The sequence below is a fragment of the Corvus cornix genome, chromosome 4 (genome assembly GCF_000738735.6).
Source record: "Corvus cornix cornix isolate S_Up_H32 chromosome 4, ASM73873v5, whole genome shotgun sequence".
NCBI lineage: Eukaryota > Metazoa > Chordata > Aves > Passeriformes > Corvidae > Corvus > Corvus cornix.
Window position 1 is genome coordinate 60,128,824 of NC_046334.1, and position 22,093 is coordinate 60,150,916.

Genomic DNA, 22,093 nt, shown 5'->3' on the forward strand with positions numbered 1-22,093 from the left:
GGGGGGATGTTAAAGAATTCTGTGGAATAGAACTGTTCTTGAATTTTAAATACCTTAGGAATGTCAAATGTTGACTTGAAACTTCTTTAAAAATTTCCTTCTGGTGTTAAACTCAGAGAGTTTAAGTGCAGCTACTTGCAACATCTTTTAAAATCTCAGTTGAAACAAACTGAAGTTTTTTCCCTGTTATAGATATGTTCCATCTATTTTTAGAACTTGTAAATCAATATGTTCTAACATGTCATGTTTTCAACATGTGAAGATTAACCCTCTGCTTTTCTCCTTCACCTCACCATTCTTCAAAATGGATTCTGCTGTTCTTCATTTAGCTTCTTTCTCTTTATTGATGTTATTCAGGATTTGTGTTGTACTTTGCAATCTATTTTGAGCAAAGTATCTGCAGATACATTGTGGACAAAAAGCTTTTTTTTATATTTCTAGCTTGCTTTCTACAGAAGTTCATTAAAATTAAAGCTTCTGTTGTGTTTTTCACTGTGCTCAGTGCTGTTAAAGCCAAAGAACATTCATAATGTACCAGTAGCTACCTAGTTGGCCTCTCCACCTTTCCTCTGTGTGTTCAAACATTTGTCATATGTGAGAATAGTGGGACTATCTCGGTAGTACATAATACTGAATTGCTTTTAATGAAAATCTTGGTAATTGACTCTTCAGCTGTTGAGAAGAAGCTGTGAAGAATCATATTCTGATATCTCTGCAAATCAATAGCAATATTTTAGTTGACTTTAATGGAGGCAGATTTATCTTCAGTGAAACCTCTCTATTCCATTTTGAGGGGCTTAAGAGATTTGAGCTACTTTCCTACCTTTTAGCTGGGCAACTTCCGTTATTAGTAATGCTTTAATATGATTAAATGAGAAGAGAACACATGCTTTTTGTTCTGAACAAGAAGTGCGACATCAGCTTTGCACCCACTGCTTTTTGTATCGCAAGGCACAACTCAATAGTTGAGTGCAATTACCCTGTCAGGTTTTCTGCCCTTCCTTGTACAGGAAAGACATCAATAGCCTGTGACAAGTCCACTGGAGAGTCACCATGTCAGTGTCAGGAGACCTGTGAGAAGGGACTGGGTGAACTGGACTATTTCAGCCTGAGAGGAGACAGCTTGGGGGACCTAAGAGTAGTGCCACTACCTATGAGCAGGGTGTTGCAATGGCAGAGCCAGTCTCCTGTTGCTGCACGGCGAGGTGCTTGAGAGACAGAATGCAGGTGTTGAAACAAGAAAGATGCAGAGAGACTGTAAGGAAAAGCTTTTTGCTTCTAGGCAGTCAAGCAGGCTACCAAGGATATTGAGTCCTTAATTATTACACAAAGATCAAAACTGGATAGCTTTTACTTCTGTTTTTCTCCATTACAGTGGCTGTAGGGAAGTGTCCAGAGAAAATACAAACAGGGCAAGTAGGTGAGACATTTTTTGAGAACCAGTGTACATTCTTTTCAGCTTAGGGTCTTTCTGAGGCATAGCTTCTCACTCTTTCTTAGTCTTCCATGGATTTGCTAATTCTCTGTCTGAAACAACAAAATTTTAGCATTCTTTGGCAAAGAAAACTATGTCTACCATCTTTCACGCACACATCCTTTGTCATTCTTTGTGCGATACCCTCTAAGTCTCACCGAAACAAAGCAATTGATCCTCTTCCTCCTTTTCAACTTTTTTGTGATCTTGTAAACTTTTACCTTATCAATGCAGATTTTTCTAGAATGAAGAGGTATTTCTTATTGTCACCTTCTCAGCTATATTTTATGACACCCCTTTAGCAGGAAAATTTCACACTTTAGTGTTCTTTTGTAGCACTCTGATGGTTTAATGAGACAAGACAAGTTCAGGAAAAACTTTCCCACCTTTCTGGTAGGAAAAGAGGTTTTCCCCGAGAAAATTAAAATATATTCTTTATTGTAAAGCTGCATATTTTTTATACTTTTAGCCTTTTATAGAAGTATTGCCATTCATTTGTGTTGCTTAACAGGGACTACTGTCAATCCTCAGTATCTTAATTCCTCCTGTAGTTACACTACAAACACATGGTTTGTAATGATTCCATAGGTACAAGTCTTAAGCTAGGATGAATTTAGTTTATGTTCATTGAGATATTGGTACTTGGAAAAGTCATCCCATCTGAAGATAACAAATAGCATGAGGATCTGAGCTTATAAAAATAACTGCTTTAACTTTCTAGAGCATAAAATTGCCTTTAAAACCACATTTTCTCTCTTGTTAGAACACCTATTACCTTCTTGATAGCTTAGATGGCATGTAAACCATTTTCTGATAGCATATGCATGAGTCCCATCTGCTCCTTTACAGCAAGGGTGAGCTGTTATTATAAACTGAGGAGGGAGGTTTTTTGTTACATTTTTCCAAACACAGCTTTTCAGCTTGCAGATATTTTTGAGGACTGAAACAGTAATGCTAACAACAGGTATGTTCAGGCATGTGTGCTGTTTGGTACCTCATCATTTTTGTCAAAAGACAAACAGCAGAAAGCTTTCACTTTCTAAAAAGTAAAGGTTTAGTCAATCTGTGATCTGAAAGAAAATTACCCTTCAAAAATTGCTTATTGTTCTATAGATTAGGGAGCCAGATTCTATAGACTGCTGGTCCAGACAGGTGCTTCATTGTGCCTATTTGGTTAATTATAGGCCAGTTATTTGCTGGACCTGAAATAAATATAGGATGCATTTAAAATGAAGAATTGTCATCCAGCAAAGAGTGGATAGAAAAACTGAGGGGATTTTTTCTGACTCCTAAGGAGACAAAAAAGCAAAAAGCCAAAAATCAACTGAGAAAACAAATCAGAGAAAAAAAGTAAACATTTTCAGGATCTCGAGAGAGCATTTGTGCTGTTCAAGTTATGCATCATGGGCAAACGCATTGATTTGCAATGCCTTTACAGAATGGGTAAATAATGTGCAGATTCTTGGAAATTTGGATAGTGATAGACAGGCTTAGGTACATGTGAAATGTCTTCCTTCCTTAATTTTGCCTTAGTTAATATTTAAGAAAAAAGGAAAAACTAGGATTTATTCCCACTTCCTCAGTTAAACCTGTGTGGCTGCCTCTTCATGGACTGAACACTCATGTTCAACTGTCCCTGCAGAATCAATCTCTTTAAAGAAAGATAGTCTAAAATATTACTTAAAGAGAAAAAAAAGAGAAGGTTCTGCTTATTTTTAGCTATTTTTTTTAATTCCCCATTCACCCATTGTGCCTTCACAACAGTTTCTGTGCCAGCAAGTGACTTTTGATTTTAGAGGGAGAATTGAAAAATATGCATTGTAGTTTTAGAAAACCTGCTGGAGATCATCCCCTTTTACCCACCAGCCAAATAGTTTAGAAAACAAACACCTGGAAACTGACCTAGAATGTGTTCCATTCGGTTTCCTGATTTGCCTGCAGGGATGTTGACCCCACTTGTCAGTGGGTCTGTCATGCATTTTGGGATGAGGGGCTTGCAGGTTTCGAAGTTTTTCTGATTTACATAAAACAATTAAATCTTCATCCTCCCAACCAGAGAATGGCTTTTCTGCCACCTGTCAACATGTGTCAGATAGTAGAACATATAGAGAAAAAAACTGATTAACTGATTAATTGGGGATTACAGCAACGTTGGCATGAAGTTCCAGATAATTTTCCTAATGAAAATAAGTGTAATAAAGAGACAGTCAAGACCTGGAGGACTTGGAAACCTGGCATAAACCATGTCCATGCATTATCTTTGTACGAAGCTATTTATTGGTATTTCTTCCTTAGAAGCACATTCTGTTTAAATGTAACACCTTTCTATCCAGTTCTAATAAGCGGAGAAAGCACTGCTGCAGAGAAAGGACAGGAAACCATGGTGGGGGAGGTTAGGTGTGATGCCTGTCCTTAAATGGAAGGATGGGAGGAGGTAGATTGTTTTGATAAAATATCTAGCTTTGAAGCAATCTTCTTTTACCACCTTCTTTAAGAAATTGAGCAAGTATTGTTGCTTTCAAATCTCTGCAAATTTGCTGGCTCTGGAAACATGGTGCACTGGAGCACTGGGCTTATTTTACCACTGGAAATTATTAGAAATAACCCCAGACCCTGTTGTGCAGTAAGATCTGTAAAAACTGCTTGTGTAGCACAAATGCGTTGCCCACCCTTTGACCACTGCCTCTGGGAGGGAGATCAGGCAAGTGTGGGCACAGGAAGGCATGTGGTAAGGTTCCTTCTTCCAAAGAGTTCTTTGGAGTCCTTTGGAAAGAAAAGTTGCCTTTTATTACAACAAGAAGTAATACTCATGGAAGTTCCAGAAATCTGAGTTGATTTTATATCCATTGCCTGCTCATGATAACTCAAGCCATCTTTGTGCTGGAAATCCATGCTGTTTTGGTGGCACTTCAAGTTTGAGATTAGTGATTTTGTTGAAATCTTTTGCCCCTTTCTAAGAATGGGACATATATGCCTGCATGACTTAGAGAGAAAAACGGGCTTTGAAACTCAGAACAGCATGAGGATTTAAGGATATCTTAAAAATGCCAGTTAGCTAAGGAAGAATATAACAATAATATCTCTAAGTATCACGTGAAAGACTTCCACATAGCTGATAATATTTTATCTAAGTTATTTGAAAGATTGCTTTATATAAACACTCCGTATGCACATTCTTTTACACGTTTTCTTAAAGACCTAATACATCATATTGTCACGCATTGTGTCTCTGAATTGTAATGTGAAAAATGCTCATTGTGTTGTCAGGCGTCTTGTCATCATTTTTGAGATGACTTAGAGCTGAATGTTGAAGCACAAAACTGCTCATCTAGCAGTAGAACAGAAGGGCTGCAAAGAAGGGCTACCATGAAGATGAAAAAAACAGATTTTTATATGGAAATATACAGAATAATTTCATAGTGTCTAACAGAAAAGGCTGAGAACACAGGCCAAAGGGAATATAACACTGAGAAGGAAGAATAATCTGAAGGCAAGTGTTGCTGCAGAAAATAGCAACAAAGACACTAAACTTAGGTGCTATCTAGCCATGAATAAATTTAGAATACAATTTGGGAAAAATTCCTAACTACTTCAGGAGCCAAGATCTGTATCAGCTTCTCAATAGAAACAGCAAATGGAGAAATGGAACAAAATATTCTATAAATTAAATGCTGCCTGAAACAACTAAGGATTGTATTTGAACCAGATGATCTAATACGATCCTGGATTCCTTTCTCTTCAAGTCTTGTGTTCTTCATTTATCTCTAAGTGAGATGCTTGATCCTCTGTATAAAGTCTTACCTTATTTCCACCTGTCTAATAGCCCCCAGTTTCTGCAAAGATGCACATGTGGCCAGAGGGATTTTCTAGCTGCTCACTGCAATAAAATGCAGCCCATGACTTAATTTCTGTCAATAACTGCTATTTTTAAATCAGGGGCACTAGAGGGAAGAAAGCAGGAGTCTCTGGCTGAGTCTTACACAGTGGCTTCAGGCATTCTGACTTTACTGCCTTACGCCACGTAACATCTTAGAAGTAGTTATTCTGGTCTTTAACACTCTAAGTATTTCTGTGGACAAGTAGCATTTCCCTACAGGAGTCCTGCTGAGTTCAGTGGAGTATGGATAAGGCTGAATTTAGTGTGATCAAACATAAGCTTGTGTGATTTTACTTAAATTCCTACTTTTAAAATAGGTTTCTATTTAGTATGTGTAAGGATGACAAAATCAGATCAGTGGTATGTTTGATCACTGGAAAGAGAAATCAGTAAAATTCAAACTCAGATGAATTTGAAAAAACCCAGTAATTTTATAGCAGCAAGATCTTCATTTTTTGATTGTTAAATTTTGTATAACAACTGCATTTTCAGATGCAGCTGAGAAATATCAACAAACCAGACCATTCCAGAAAAATATTTCACTTATGATTGTCTCTTTTTTGGAGAGTTTTATAATATTTGTCATGGTATATGGAATGTGAGTGAAGTCTCTCCTAGCACAGCTTAATACAATGAATACAACTGAATACAATTTTAAATTGACATTTTAAAGGAAACAAAAGAAAACTCAGAGGAAATCATTGCTATGCCCTGAGGTGTATCAAAGATACTTTGGTATTTAAAGTTTAAATCAGTCCATGCTCTTACCCTGAATGCCAGTGTGCAGTTGTATTGACAGTAGAGCTGTTGTCATAAAAGGGTCACTTTGAAAGTCATGAGGTTTGTGCAGTCTGAAATGTCATGAGTGAAGAAAATAAAAATCAGCTCTTGGATGTGAAACACAACCGAAGGTGTGATAGCACTTACGTAGACATAAAGTTAGTGTAATGAAAGGCAGCATCAATATTATTGCCTGAAAGAGGCATTTACAGAAGCTTTGTGTGATGTTTTAGCTTCTCCACTTTGAGTGGGATGTAAAAACTTCTAACACTCATGGCTTCCCACAGAGGCATTATGCCAGTCCACTTTGAGAGAGAGTTTGAGCTTGCTTGAGCAGAAAAAAAACATTCTCTGTACTCTCTGATGATAAGAGGAAACAAACTCATGTTCTTCTAAATTTAGTTAAAAAGTAGTAGATTTGAAAGGTTAGGTTAATTTTCAAAATTTTTTTTATTCTATAAACTAGAAGCCTTTACAGCAGATAAGCATTCTTTGATAATGCCAAGTAGTTCCTGCATTGGATATGGAGAGTATTTGTGCAGAAATAACCTTTAGTTTTCCCAGGTATTTAAGGGAAGGCTTGGTTTGTTGATAGTTGTAAGGCTTTTGTGAGCACAACAGCAGAATTAAAATATGCTGCATAAATTAAATGATTAAATATTCCAAATGTGAGTTATGGTTCAGTTCAGAAACTTGTAATAACCTGGAGACAGTACATACCAGTCTCAGTTGAAGATTTTCTGAGACCCCTGGCTCCATCCCCTGCCTTGTTGTAAACTTCCTTGCTGTGGACTGCCATCCATCCAAAGCAAGTCTCCTTAGTTAGAATTGGTGTTTTGTCCTCCCAGCTGCAGCCATCACGGCCTGCCTTGTCAATGTCATTGCTTTAATTTGTGTGGGCTGAAGCACAGCTGTGGGAGGGCTCATTTACCTTTCCTTTTCTGGTTTTCTCTAGCAACAGTAAAATGCTCCTGGGGGCAGGAGTATTTTCATCTTCTTCTACCAAGTCAAGTAGTTGAGCATTGATCTTTAGATTACCTTTGAGTGAATAAACTGATTTTTTAGGCTGTTAAGAAATAACAATTGCTTTCAATATTCACTGAATTTTTGGGGGGGGACGATAGCATGCCCCTTGAATATATTAAATACAATGTCATTCAACATATATTTTGGGGTTATTACTTTTTTATGTTTGATTTGAATTCTTCTCTCTTAAAGAGCAGCATAGAGAAAATGTGTAGCTTTTAACAGTTCTGTAGCAGAAGCGATTTCAATTCTTTATAATTACCGGCAGTTCTAAAGACAAATGAACCCCTAGTATTTGAAAGGTAATTTTATCTGTTGAATAAAGGAATTGCTGGAGGTGACACCTGGAGTTCTCACCAGCAAGAAAACTTATGAACTTTATCCCGCTAACAATAGATTTTACAAATTGTCTTAATTGAAGCTTTCAAAATGTGAATGCTTTGACACTTGACAGCACTCCTCCTACCTGAACTAGCAGCTTTTCCTGAATGATCATTAATTACCTGTTGATGGCTCACAACTCCAACCCTGAAGAAATTTACTGCTGCAAAAATGCACCCATGTGTTTTAGAGGTTCATGTAACCATGAAAAAAAATTTATTCAAAAGCTGTGTAAGTGACCTAGGTACATTATTCAGAATAATAAGGATTGGATATGAAAAGCCTAGTAAAAAAATACACTGGCTTTTTTCTGTGAATTTTTTATAAAATACTAATACATGCAAAAGTGCAAGCTAATAAATATATAGAACAGTAGATGTAGAATTAATGAATATAAGGCAATAAAAATATTTTATTTTCCTTATGCTCAGGCACAATGCACAGCAAAGTTTTCTGTTCACCTCATCTGTTTCTGACTAAGCTCCATGGCTAAGATCTAGATGCAGAAGGTTATTAGTTTGATGTTGCAATGAACACTGCTCTAGGGTCCAGATAGTGTTTCTTGGTTGCCAATGCAATGCATAGAAAGATGAATAAACACCAGTAACAGACTCTCAGAGGAAAAGGATAGGTCAAAAGGAGAACTGCATGAACAAGGGTAGTCAGTGTCAGTTTGACCAAGCAAAGAGTCAAAGCAGTTCCTTCTTTTAAATCTCCAGATATTATCTGTCCTACTCCAGAAACTTCACGTTTTTGGAAACACTGAGGTGTGGCTCTGGTGACCTCTTTCTGAGTTTCATCAGAAAGAAGGCTTTTATTGTTCATCAGAGCAAGACTGTTACTGTCTTCAGCTGGTACTTCTAGTCAAAGTGCATCTTCTGACTCACTCTTCCTTTTCCTTTCTGTTTGTCAGCAATCAGATATTGCAATTTGTTATATTTGTTTTTGTTATTGGCCACAGTAAGGAAAAAACATTTTTTTTATTTTCTTACATTCATTAGTTCTACAACTACTGCTCCTCATGCCTTGTCTACCACTCTGTGGTAGCAACCAATTTCTTTAATTACTGGCATTTGAGGCCATGTGTCCTAAAAACTTCAACAGTTTCCAGAAATCATAAACAGTGAAGACATGGTCTGTTACCCATCTTAAACAGGAAAAGGACAGAGAGAACTCTTCAGTCCCAGCTTCTCTGGAAATTTGGCCCATTGTTTTTACTGTTGGGGTCCTTCAGGATGAATGCACCTATACAATGACATAATTTTGCATTGCTAGTATGAATAATTTGTTTGTTAAAATATTTCAGGAGGAAAGCCTGACATGCCACACCAAGTTTTCAAGACTGTTTTAGCTTGCAGGTTCAGAACCAGCAGCACTTTGTGCTAATGGTCTGTCAGCCTGAATTCCTGACAGGAAATCGTGGTTGATGGCTTTATATTTCTTTCAGAAGATTATTGTAGAAGCAGTAAGCCTAGAATAGATAGGGGTTGGGGTTTTTTCTTCTTTTCAGTCCTCATACAATGCTGGGACTGTAAGAATATTTCTCTTACCTAGGACTGAGCAGAGTCATGAGTCTTTAATTCGAGTGTTTCCATACTACTGCCACCTGTGTAGTGGATGAATATGTAAGGGATGCTTATGTGCTTTTATTAAAGTAAAAACTCTCTCATCATTGTTCTCATCATTGAGATAATTAGTTTTAGCAATGTAATATGAACAGAAGTGCCTAATCATCATTGTTACAGAGAATAATTATAAATTTAATTCTATCATATAGACTCATAGCTCATTAAAAGAAAATTTTCTTTACATTCAAATAGAACAGAAAGTTGGGCTATAATTAAGGTTGTGATGTTATAAAGTGGATCTGAAGACCATTTACATAAGTTGAGTGTATTTTTTAATTGCATTTTGTTCTTTGGTAGATACGCAGCATTGCAACTGTGAAGCAAAAAGAAACGTTGCCAAGAACCAGAGTAGAAACTTAATACTGAGGTTCAGTTTTTACAAACAAAAGCCAACACCAAAAAAAAAAATCAAACAGCAACAATAACAGAAATAAATAGAATTAAAATAAACAGAAATAGATAAACAGAAATAAAAAATAAACCCTCACCAAATTTCCCAATAGACAGAAATCATTACCAAAATCCAAAAAACAAACATATTCATTTTGCTCAGAATTTGTCAGAATGGCCTACATACTGCTGGTTTGTTGTATGTTAAAAAAAGCAAAAAAAAATTAAATTAAAGTAATAAATTAAAATAAATTAAAAGTTAAATATATTCCTCAGTTTACAGCCAACAGTTGTATTTCAAAGGGAATAGTTATAACTCATCTAAAGAAAAATATCTTAAAAGTATTGAATTTATTTGGATTAATCAGTTACATGGTAAGTATTTTACCTTCATTGAACAAATCTTCAGAGAAAAAATTATTCAGTCAGTAACAGATTGCTCATAAAATTCTGCTTGTGTGCACTGACTTATGGAAGTAAAAATTATAGGAAAATGCACTAACTAATATTTAAGAGGGGGAGAATTTCACTGAAGAGGAAATTATCAGATAGTTCAAATAAGGATACTCTTGTGTCTTTTTTGCAGGGAATATCTGCTGTAGAACTAGTTACCTAAGTAGAACTAGAAAGCATTTTGTGTGATCTATTATATTTTATGTAATAGCCTTGTTGTTGTATGTCAATCATTTTCGTGTAAATTACCTGAGAACCAAGAAATAACATTTCAACGACTGGTGTTAGAACCGAGTGAATCAATATTTTTGTTCTGCACTGGTTCTTAGTTTGTTTTATTTACCCTGAATGATATGGGTTGCCTTGCACCAACAAAGTTCAGAATACCTCCAGAACTGGCTTTCTAAATGCTTTTGGAATAGCAGGTTTTATATAGATGTTAAATCAAAGACCAGTTAATCAATGCAAAAAGTCTTTCACACAATGTTGCATTAAAAACTAGTCCTTTAATAATTATAAATACTAATTTTATAATACTGGAGTTTGCAAGGTTTTGTATTATTTGTGTGTTTTAGTTTGGTTTTATAGTTTGCACTTTTGCTTTGCCATAGACTGATAGCTTTAAATGTTTTTTTACTCAAGTGGTGTTTAATCTTAGGCAGAAAAGATTCAAATGGTGCAAATTAATGTGGTTAATGAACTATACCCTCTTCTACAAACAAAGAACCTGTTTTACTTAGTTATCCTGTGGAGAAGAGCTGCAGACAGCTAGAAAAGTCTGTAGCATGAAACTGTGACTCAGAACACCTCTGTCACACCTTCTGTTCCCAGTTCTCTCATCAGGATTAGCTGGGAATATAGCTGTCATATCTGACTGTAATGTCATATTTGGTGGGGTATTATTCAATCAAATACAAAGTGCAAGTTAAAATAATCTAACAGGTGACAGAACACCTCTATAAAATTTGAGCTATGTATTTTGCAAAATTCTTATTCTATTTGTAGGCCTACAGAAATGGAAGAAACTCAGTAGCTGCATTGCATCTCTCACTAGCAGTATTCCTGAAATATACTTTCGCATGGGTTTTGTTGCACATTTTGAGGGGGTTTTGCTTATTGGTTAGGTTGGGTTTTTTTGTTTATTTCTTTGTTTATTCGGTGTTTTTTAACAACTAAGGTCTGTGTAGAAACTAACAGCCTTTTGCTCTCTCACTGAAGAATTTTAGGTTTTTTTTCCAGCACTTACCTTCCAGGATTTTTACCTCACGTCCACTGCTTCTGTCCCACAGTTACTCTCTCTCTCGAGCCCTTGAATTGCAAATAGCAAAACCTTTCATTGAGGCAGTATTTTGTCCCCCAACCCTATTAGAATATATCAGTCTTCCCTGCATGCCTTGCCTTGCAGATAAAAGCCATTTTCATTGATCATCTCTAGAGCTGCACAGACTCCTTTTTCCCCAAAAAAAAAGAATATTGTTACAAGGTAGTTTTCTGTTTTCTCAGAACACCTCCCTTTGAAGATTCATTGTCTCAAAGCATGGAGTTGGAAAGTCTGGGAGCTCTTGCCCTAATCATGCTCTCAGAATTCCCAGACTCTCCCCTGTATGGACAGAATTTGGAGTGCTGAGTCATGCAGGAGGCTGGGTTGCCATGGATGGTCCTCCTGGTGGGGCTGGAAACCCTCCGGTTGCCATGGGGCCACTGCCTGAACACACAAGGGTTTGGCTTGGGTGGGTATTGAAAGATGAACTTCTAGCTCAGGAAGAGAGTTCCTTTCTTTTAGTGGTTCTTAGGGCACAAAATTTCTGTCACCTTTAGAGGTGATTTACCACTGTAATAAATCTCCTGATTTGTATTAAGCATTTATTCTGGTAACAGTCTTATTTCATAAATTATATATATAGCCATAACATGAATTCCCAGTTAGGTACTCGATAAAAGCAGAATGTGAAGTTCAGCATTTTCCTTTCTTTCTCATGTTTTCTGTATTCAGATTTTTGCACTGACTCCTGTAATTTCTGCTAAGCAGTATTTATTCATAACTGCTCACTGAACAAAGCAGCAAATATGTGCACTTAATTTTTCCTAAGAAAATGCATTGATACTTGTGCAAATTTAAATATATATTTGAAAATCTATAGCATGGATACCAAGAATATTTTTTCTGTTCTAATGTTCCAATTTCATGCATAAAAGAGTACTGGGTTGAGAGTCTGGATTTTTACCAGCACATGACATTGATTCTATGTATAACTTGACTAATTACAGAGATAAATGAATAAAGAACACAGATACAGAGGTATTTATGCATGTCTAATTGTGTCATGTGGGTTTAATCTAGTTTCATTAAACAGTTTATTGATATACAAGTCCTGCAGTAAGACGTACGTAGTTTCCAACAGATGTAGGATCCTAACACCTATAACAATCTGTCTTTACTAGGACTGCAGTATGTTAAGAGTTCTTCCATTATGTTCACTGCAATGGTGAAAAGAAAAAAGTATTAGAAATTAGAAATATTATGGAAATTAGAAATGTCCATAACACTGTAATTATGTGGTCAATGCATTACCTATTAAAATTCATGTCTGGAAGATACCTTGATGAAAAACTCCTGCAGGAAATCCTAATATACATTTTTTTGTTTTATGATCAGAACTAAAATAAAGCTGTTTCACTGAAAACTGTTTGGAAAGCCTTCCAGGGAAAAAGACAATGCCAGGTTCATCCTCCATCAGAAAGATCATCAGGAAGGTTTCTTGTGAATTATTTCACCCACATTCAGATATGTGTTAAAGTTGCAAAACAAAGTATTTAAAGACTATTCCAAAAATACAGTGGTTTTGTTGGATTGCTTTTCGCAGTAGTTTCCAAGCTTCCATGTTTGAACACAGGCTAGTACACACCCATCTGGCCTAGTGATTATAGAGGGTACCCTGCAGAGACTGACTCTGAGGAGTGGTTGGTAAAATGCCACAGTGTTGTGATCTCTGCTCAGATCCAACTTAGAGCAGCCAAAGCATAATACAGCTTCCTTCAGCCCCAGACACTCAGATTTGTATCTCAAAGAACAGTGAGTTCCAGGAGAAAGGGAGTCCTTGAGCACATCTCTGACACCTTGAAATGGCTGAGGATGGAATCCTGGGGCTATAGGCTCAGCTGATCTCAGGTGCCTTCACTCGCTGTGAATTTAAGGCTTTACAGTTTTCCTTCAGCTCTCCCAGAATTCTTTTTCACTTCACTCAGTTGTAGAGTGTGTCCTTCACAGTGGTGTGGCCCTTGGCAGGCATTCACATGTCCTCCTCTTCACCCTCGTAAGGTCAAGTCTGTGCTCTTCCAAGCATGTGGCAATAGACAGCAGTGACCTGACTTCATTGCACTTCTTGTGCCTGACCTGTCTTTCACATAACTCACGTACCACTTTTCAGGCCCCTTGGTTCCTCCCTGACTCTTTTAAGTCATCCCTCTATGGAAGCTGACTTTCTCTGTTTTGTGATGCTGTGGATATGCTTCTGTACATCATGAGAAAGCTGGGAAGTCTGTCAGTGCCACCCTTCCCGTTCCTCCACAGAATTCTTGAAAGTTAGTGATAATCAATATGTTCTTAGAAATTACATTGGAATTTCAAGCAACCTTTTCCAAGATAGTGCCCACACATTTTTATTTCCATAACACTTATGCTTTCTGATAGGTTTCTGTCCTTTTGTACTTTTTTTTGCCTCTGGCTTTTTTCCTCTCTTGTACAATGTGTGTTTTTCCAAATGCTGTTTCCAGCAGCATGTTTTATTATACTGATGAGAACAGCAACACCTCTGTAGATTGTCCTACAGCAAAGGCATGACAGAATAAATGATCATAAATAAGTCATCTTACATGATTTTTTTATTTCCAGTCCTTCAGTTCCTCTCTCCAAGGGGTAAGTGTCCCGACAAACTACTGCCTCATATGGCATTTGAGACCCAAACCAGGTGCTGACAGAACAGGTGTTATTGCTGCCATTTGAACCCAAATCTCAAGGGTATGATAGAATGGCCACTGAAAGCCATCAAGCATTGATAGACCCCATATTGCTTGAATTTTGTAAAGTTATGCATGTTTGGATACTTCTTCATGTTCAAACTGCTGCTGCGAGAGGTTACTTTTTTTAGTCACAGAATTCTACTACATATGTCTTGTAGAGAGATACAAAGCTGCAGTTTGGACGGCTTAAACTCTCCATATGTCAGTTTCCTATGTATAAATTAGGAGTAAATAAATTTATTTGCTCTCTGCTTTTTTGGTGTAATTTATACTGGCAGTCTTTGGCACAGAAATTTCAGTTGAAGGCTTTGCTACCACTTTAGATATGTTCTCACAAAAAGTCACGCTAGCTCATGATGGAAAGTAGCTGTTTGCTGCATCACATTGTCTTTCTTTTATGCACGTATTCATGGTTTCTTGCATCTGGAAGAGTGCCTGACAACACACGTCATCTGCACGTCATGTTATGTGTTTGCAAGTCCCTACCTCACGCTGCTCACAGGAGTTCCTGGTGTGTGTGTGTTTCAGCTCAGGGCCATTGAGCATGAGGGGCTACATAAGGATGCATCCCTATAATGCACTTAGAGATATATTCATAAGTGTCCAGGGGTAAAGATAGTGTGAAAGATTAGCACATAGATCAAGGAAAGATGTGCAAGGAGACGACCCAGTGGATGGACAAGCCTTTGGTGGTGTTTTCTTATTAATTTATATATATTTTAGAAGTCAGTTTTGATATAGAGGTTTTTGAAAGTAAATATATGTATAGATATGATTTTGGTTGTTTACACTAGCTTGTTAAAATGCTTAAAACAGAGGACAGACTTACATACAGTATGTGCGTATATGAGTCTTGACTACAAATGTAAATGGTGAGACAGGTAACACCAGCACACATGAGGACCTAGAAACTGGTAGGAGCAAAATACTGATGTTGATGATTTTACAGTTCTTCAAACTGTAATGAAATAATTCTGCAATTAGATACATGTCTAATGTGTAACATTAACTGAATTAGTAGCTGACCAGCAAATAAAATCCATATTTTATTCTCTAGAAATTAAAGTATTTCTATTGAAATATCCAATGGGAATGAAGGAAGCCAAAGATCATAAATTGAGACTTTCAACTACTAGACAGCTACTCCCTGGGGGTTACTGTCAGGCCAGCAATATGCCAGGGCTGTACAAAATAGTCTACTGCCTAGGTGGAAGGAAACCTGAGTGACAAATGTGGTATTCAACTGAGCTTGTTCTTATGGAGGTCAGAGTCCTTGGCTGATGGGAGAAATAGACCTTGCCAGAAGTGTTGGCAATATCTGGTAAGAGAATGTATTAAATAAGCATCAATGGCAAGTATACTCTTAGGGAAGCAAATTTTTTGTATTTTTTATTGCTGAAATAAAGTGGGTAATAATTATAAAAAAAATAGGTGTTAGTCTCTTTGGAGCCATCATTCAACTATTAAGGTGTAAATGTATTTTGGAGTATATCTGAATTTTCAGAATGTCAAGCATTTTAGTAGAAACAATCATTCTTATTTTTAATAAACAACCTGTCACATGGTACTCTGGAAGCTGTCATGTGGATTTCCTGCTCTGTTACCTGCTTGCCACCCTGAAAAAGAATGTAAAACAGGAGATGTGATGGCATGAAAGAAAGAAGTGTAGCTTCTCTAAAATATGATTTTGACAAATCTGTCTCAGGAGGCCCTGCAGAGAGCTGCAGAGCAGTGCTAGTCATGGAGGTGTGTGGCTCGCTCATCTCTGCTGATGGGAGGGGGACTTAACTAAAACCACTGCCTTGTTGGACCCCGTTTCAGGTGGGATTCCCTTTGTCCTCACTGGAGAGTTCTTCCAGCAGTCACAGAGGCCGGCCGCATTCATGATAGCTGGGACAGTCAACTGGCTCTCCAACTTCGCAGTGGGACTGCTCTTCCCTTTCATCCAGGTACTCAACACCCTTGATAATTGATATGCTGTGATATTGTTGGTATAGAAGGACATATGACATTTGAGAAGAAATTTCAGGTAATAATAAACGTCCTATTATTGAAGCCAATGACATTCCTACCATGTTTGTGATACAGATCAGTTGTGAAACCCACCTGTCTCCTTGCTGGAATGTGTTGGAAAAAACTGGCCTGCAATAGAAAAAGTACTGTAACCATGGACAACCCTCAATGGCAAGTTCCCCCCAGGAGTGTTTCAGCTATGCAGGCTGATGGTTTTGTCTGGGTTCACAGTCACTGATGGAGATTGTCCCTGCCTCTTTCTTCAGGCATTAGGATACCCATCATCTGGTTTACCCTATGCTTTGAGAATCCATATTAATCTCATGGGGGAATAGATGCACCTCCCTCCATAAGCTTGGCTTAATGGCTCTTTTTCTTTCAACTTCTGTCAGGTTTTTGTCTTCTTTAGCTGGTTCCTCCTTGCTGCAGCTTAATTACTACATGGATTAATCTGTTCCTGTCCCAGCTTCCCCAGACTCCCATAAGCTTTGTTTTTATGGATTGCTTGGCTGCACTAGTCACATGGAGGACAGTTTGATCAAGAGCTGTCTGAAAACTGGGGTTTATACTTAAACAAGATAAGTTTATTTTCAAAAAAAAAAATTGTAAAAAGAAAATTAAAAGTTCAACATAGAACACTCTCCTGCTCTGATTCCTAAGACAACTTCAACACTATTTATGTGTTGTTGTATGGCAAAAAGGCTTCAAGCAGCTTCTAATTAAAAAACAAGCTGAGGTTCTTTTCTTGATCATGAACCTCCCCCAGGGATGGTCTGCACTCTCTGGAGCTCACACTGAAGCTGATTCTTCATCTCAGGAGTTGAAACACAGCTGATCAGTCCCCTGACTGGCCATGTCCAGCCTCTTAAAAGAGCCATCCTGCTCCACAGAAAATAGTTTAAGACTGAAGCTCACAACTACAGGGCAAAATAAAGAAGTCTTAGGTTTTCATTTTTTAAACACACAGAGAAAAATAATAGGGGCAGAGGAAAGGTACAGGGAGAGTAAAACCTCTAGGCCACTTGGAGGTCCTCACACCCAGGAGAGAGATTTTGGATTGGTCTTCAAATCATTGCTGAGGAAGACATTTGAGTAACAATCCCTGCTGCTGTTTGTGCCTTCTTGCAACAGAAAATTATTTGATTCTGCAATACCACATGCCTAACAGCATTTGGAGATACAGTAAGATTATCATACTCTAAGACTTTACATATTTCTTTTTCATTTGACAAGTATAACTGCTTTTACTATATAGTACTCTTTTAAATTATCTATATGAGGTAGTTTATGGGAGAACTTGAAAGCCTTATAAAGTCTGACCCATGATCTAAGTTTGATACTTAATTTAAAATTTCTTCTAACAGGGACAAATCTTTAGTCGTTTTGATTACTTGGATCAGCTTCAAAAGTCAGGATGATTATAAAGTCTGATCTTTCCAAACTCTGTACATTTACTAACATTAACTGCAATTACACTACTTGGTCTTCTTTTCATGCTTACTGAAATTGATGAGTGTTTTCCACCAGTTTCATGGTGAAGGCCTTTACAGCTTCGACACTCTCAGGTGAGATTTTTAAAAGGATGTAGAGACATAATTCCTTTTCCACTGAGGTTGTTAGAACATTTACTGAATGATAGAAGGAATTGGACAATTCCCTTTTGAAAACCAAACCTGGTCCAGGAGGCAGCCCCAACTCATCCAGCAAATGGATACTTCTGTGTGGTTTAATAGCTTTTTCTTCCAGAAGATGGGGAGTGACTGTTTAAGTTGCATTAGATCCTCCCTTCCAGCCCAGCTGGCCAGGCACTTCTGGTTCCACCCCCTGCCTCCATGGCAGCTGGGCAGGGACAGAAAAAAAGATCTCAAACCTAGGGGCATTTAATCAGAATATTTTTATTTGTTGTGGTTTGGTTTTTTTTAATTATCCAGAGACATTTAGAGAATAATCCCATTTCTCCAAAATTGCAGTTTCTACCTCCTGCACAAAACTGGGGATTACCCTGAGCTCTGGTCAGCTGTCAGAACTGAATTCACGCAACCCAGGACACTCCCTACTTGTTTTCCTAATCCTACCTGAGAGATCACCTGCTGAAAACTGTTTAAAAGGACCCTCAGTAAATTCAAATCAAAAGTCAAGCTACATTCTCTAATTTTCCATGTGCATATTAAAGCTTTTTAAGTGATTTAGTATGCATCCATATAAATTTGCTGTAGCCTTGGAGAATTTATCATTACATGTCATAAAAGTATCCTGTTGTGTGATTACAAAATTATCCAGTTTAGTTTTAATGAAGATAAATTATATTTCCATCTTAATGGGGTTATTGGGTTTTTTCTTCTTTCAAAGAAAAGAGAAATAAAAAAGAGAAAAAGCTTAGAATTTGCATCTAAAGATGAAAGCAGTGTTACTCAGACTTTGATTTTTAAAGCTTTTTCACAAGATCAAACTAGAACATCTCCTCTTTCCCAAGCTTTAACTTTTTTCCTATTTCGGTCAACCTTATTCTCAAAATTCAGTTTATGAGTCACCTCTTTCTTCACAGAAAGACAATATCCTCTTCTTAGCTCATTTTATAAACCTAAACTAGGAAAAAATATCTTTAAAATATCTTCACAGGATGAATGCATCGTCCTGTCTGTGTATTTAAATACTAACCTGATTGCTTGAGAAACAGCAGCCACTTTTTAGCCTTGGTGTGCTTCTACAAAATTATCCCAAACATTTGGGAAACAAATCTGGTAACTTTGAAGTTAGTAAAAATATCAACCAGTTTTCCAAATGTCACTAATTAACTAACTTGAATGACTAGATTTTTGCCCTTCAACCATCTGTAGATAAATATAATCAAAGAGTGGCGTGAGTCATACATTAAAATGTATGGATGAGATTGAAAAGCTACTATAAAAATCAATTCTTGACAAATTAAAAAAAAAAAATTGAATGTGGCTTCTCTTCCACCTCATTACTCATACCTATTTGAGGTGATGAAATGTGAACAGGGACCCAGTAAATCAGAAATTAGAATGTATATATATGTGGAAATGGGTGCAATGAGCTGAAGCAGGCACAGGGAACAATAAACCAGCAGAAAAGTATATTATCTAAAAAAAAGTATATTATCTAAAGTATAATCTAAATAATGTATAAAATAATAATAAAAGTATAGTCTAAAAGGCTAGAAAACTTCTGGTGCTTTAGAATAGGCTTGTGTTAACATAATACTCTTCATTAGCAGTAAGTTTGCACGGATAGACTTCAGTAATCAAATGGTGTAGCAGGACCTTAAATTACATGTTATCTAGGAAAAGTTTCTGTTTACTTTTTGTAATGCATTGTGTAAATAAAAATAATTATTAAACATTAATAATTAGCAAATAATTTCACAACATGCTATTTTCATTATATCCTGATGCATTTTTATGTCATATTTCAAGTTGTTCTATTAGATTCCTATGAGGCACTTAAAGTCTATATGGTAAATTAGCATTATATTGTAGGACAACATAACAGATTTCTCCAGAAGTTTTCTGTCATAACAATTTCTCTTTCTAGAAGACTGTGCAAAGTCTTTTTTTGATGTCAAAGTCACATTGTATATTCAGTATATATTCAAGAAATATTTAAATTGCTATGTATTTTATATTTTTAATTTTCAAGAGCAGCTCATCTTCAGACTTTCCTCCTTATGCAAATGTTTCCAACAGGCAGGGATTTCAAAGGAAAAACTGATTTTACTCTTAACTGGGGTTTGACCACAATAATCTGGTTGGATCTGTGATCCAGATGAAGCTCTGTATCATATGGGATAAAGGTGCTACAAGCCTTGAAGCTTTAGTTTAGATTGCTTACTAGTACAATGCAAAGACTTGTATGTGTGTTTATTTTTCTCCCTTTAGAAACTAATTTATTTGTGCCTGTGAAGTAATACTTCTGGGTTATTATACTTGCTTCTGGAGGGTCTGTTTTACTTCTACTCTATTTCTTCCTTATATTTACACTAGAGATTTTCTCTCTCATGCCTCAAGATTCATTTCTCAGCAAGATTGTCTTGGTTGTCCTCATTATTTCCTTACTGTGTAATAGTATCCCTTGACTATCTATTACTCAGCACAAGGATTTCAATGACATAGGTGTGCACAGAAAGTTATTCATACTTTCCCTCAGCCAAACTATTTTAAGCTTCTTGAAATAAATTGGATGTTTCATGTAATGACAGTGTCCCTGTATTAAGGGAAATGGCTAAAGTTCCCCTCAAAGATGAGAAAATGAAATGTGGGCTATCTGAGGGTTAGATGTGCTTATCTTAATTAGAAGCAACCCACTTCAGGGATACAATATAAGGATCTGTTAAATTTTTATGAGGAAATAGTGAGTGTGTGAGGGTCATGGCTGAAATTGCAGCTCATGTCTAAAAATGTCTCCATTTTTTACTTAGGAATTCTGTTTCATACATTATACTTTAGTGCTCTGTCCTTCTTCATTGTCCTGCACTTTCAGCAGAACTTTAAATTATGTCTGGAACAGAAGGGTAAAGGGTAAAGGACACAAGCTCTTATCCATTCGTTTCACTGGGTTATATCAGTTTGAAGCAAAGTGAAGTCAAATGTCTACATGAATAACAGTTTTTCTGCTGATCAATTTTGTAAGACATAGAACCATTATCATTTGACCTCACCACTCAAAAAGCCAGTTTGACCCACATCTCATGATGCTAATCTTCATGTCAATTTCCAAATGCAAGAACCCACTGCTAGTGTCAAGGGCTGTGACTCTGCAAGTTGAGAATTTAGAATCACATTTGGCATTTGCTGGAAAGAGCCAGAAGTTCTATTTTACAAACGTTAATGTGTTAAGTTTGTTAAATTGATTCAGAATTTGTTCTTTTGCTCATTCATTTTGCTGTATCTGCCCTAGACTATCTAGTTTCCTGTTTCCAGTATCACAGTCCTGCTTAGAGTTTAACCTTTGCAACAGAGCGTTTTAAGTAAGTAAGCAACCATCATAAAATAACATGTAATGATGTTCCTCTCAACTACTTTTAGATTCGTCCAGACTATGGTGTTCACAGCATGTAAGCTATTAACAGGAAGACTGTTCTCAGCTAGACTACTTCAAAAGTGGCAAATTGTACAGGTTTTTTAATTTAAAACAGAATTCTGATAATTACAATGATAGGTTTTTTATTTTTTTCAGTTTACTTTTTAGCTTCAAAAAAATGAGCTCTTTTGCTCATTCATTTTGGGCACACAAAGTTCATAGTGCTAAAAATTAAGTATTCTTTAGTATTTTATTTAAAGGTGGGGACGGGGGAGGAAATGCCTGTACATTCTCTCTAATGTGTATAGCTGCCCCTCACTAAAGCTGGGGATATGTTTGTTCACCTCTTTGCTTTAGAAAATGTGACAAAGCTGCACCCACTTATTCATACAGCTCACTTATGCAGCTCTATCTCATCCTCAAAGTCGGGCCTAATTGCTTGCCATGCCTGGGATCTGTTTGGGGGGAATTGCCTGAGTACTTCAACTTTGATTCTTTTTTGAGAGAATTGCATGCGCGTCTTAGGTAAATCACCTCTTGGTTTTCCATTTTTTTTTCCACAAATACAAACCCTTGATCATCTGCAGAAAAGAGAAGACAAAAATGAGTAATTCAGGATTCAGCTGGCCAGAATTTGCAGAAATGTTGTTTTTCAAATAGCCTCATTAGAAAGTGGTATGAAAATAGAAGGTGATGCACTTAAAGGTTTATGCTTAACTATTAAATATCCTGTATAAAAATAGTCCTCACCAGCCCTGAAAAATCCAAAGTAAATCCTGCTTGAAGAGGTTTTATTAGTCTGCTGACTAAGCAGGTGCTTCCCTCAGGAGATGGCATCAATAAGTGTGTCTGCTGTTCTTTTACCCTCCCCTGTACACTAACGAGGGCAGGTGACCTTCAGTAACCCCCAGAAGGTCTGGCCCTTCAAGGATCCTCACCTGTGTCTCTGCCCTTGGCTCTGAATGGATATCTATCAAGAGGCAGCACTGTTATTATTTAGGAAACCACCCA

General features: G+C 36.9%; 1 protein-coding gene across 1 annotated transcript in view; it reads left to right on the plus strand.

Moving 5' to 3' along the window:
• SLC2A9 (solute carrier family 2 member 9) overlaps positions 1-22,093 on the plus strand; it is an 80,222-nt gene that overhangs the window by 53,367 nt on the left and 4,762 nt on the right. Inside the window, exon 11 of the mRNA XM_039551479.1 lies at positions 15,851-15,978. Coding sequence (XP_039407413.1) covers positions 15,851-15,978 — 128 coding nt within the window. The remainder of the gene's footprint in view (positions 1-15,850; positions 15,979-22,093) is intronic.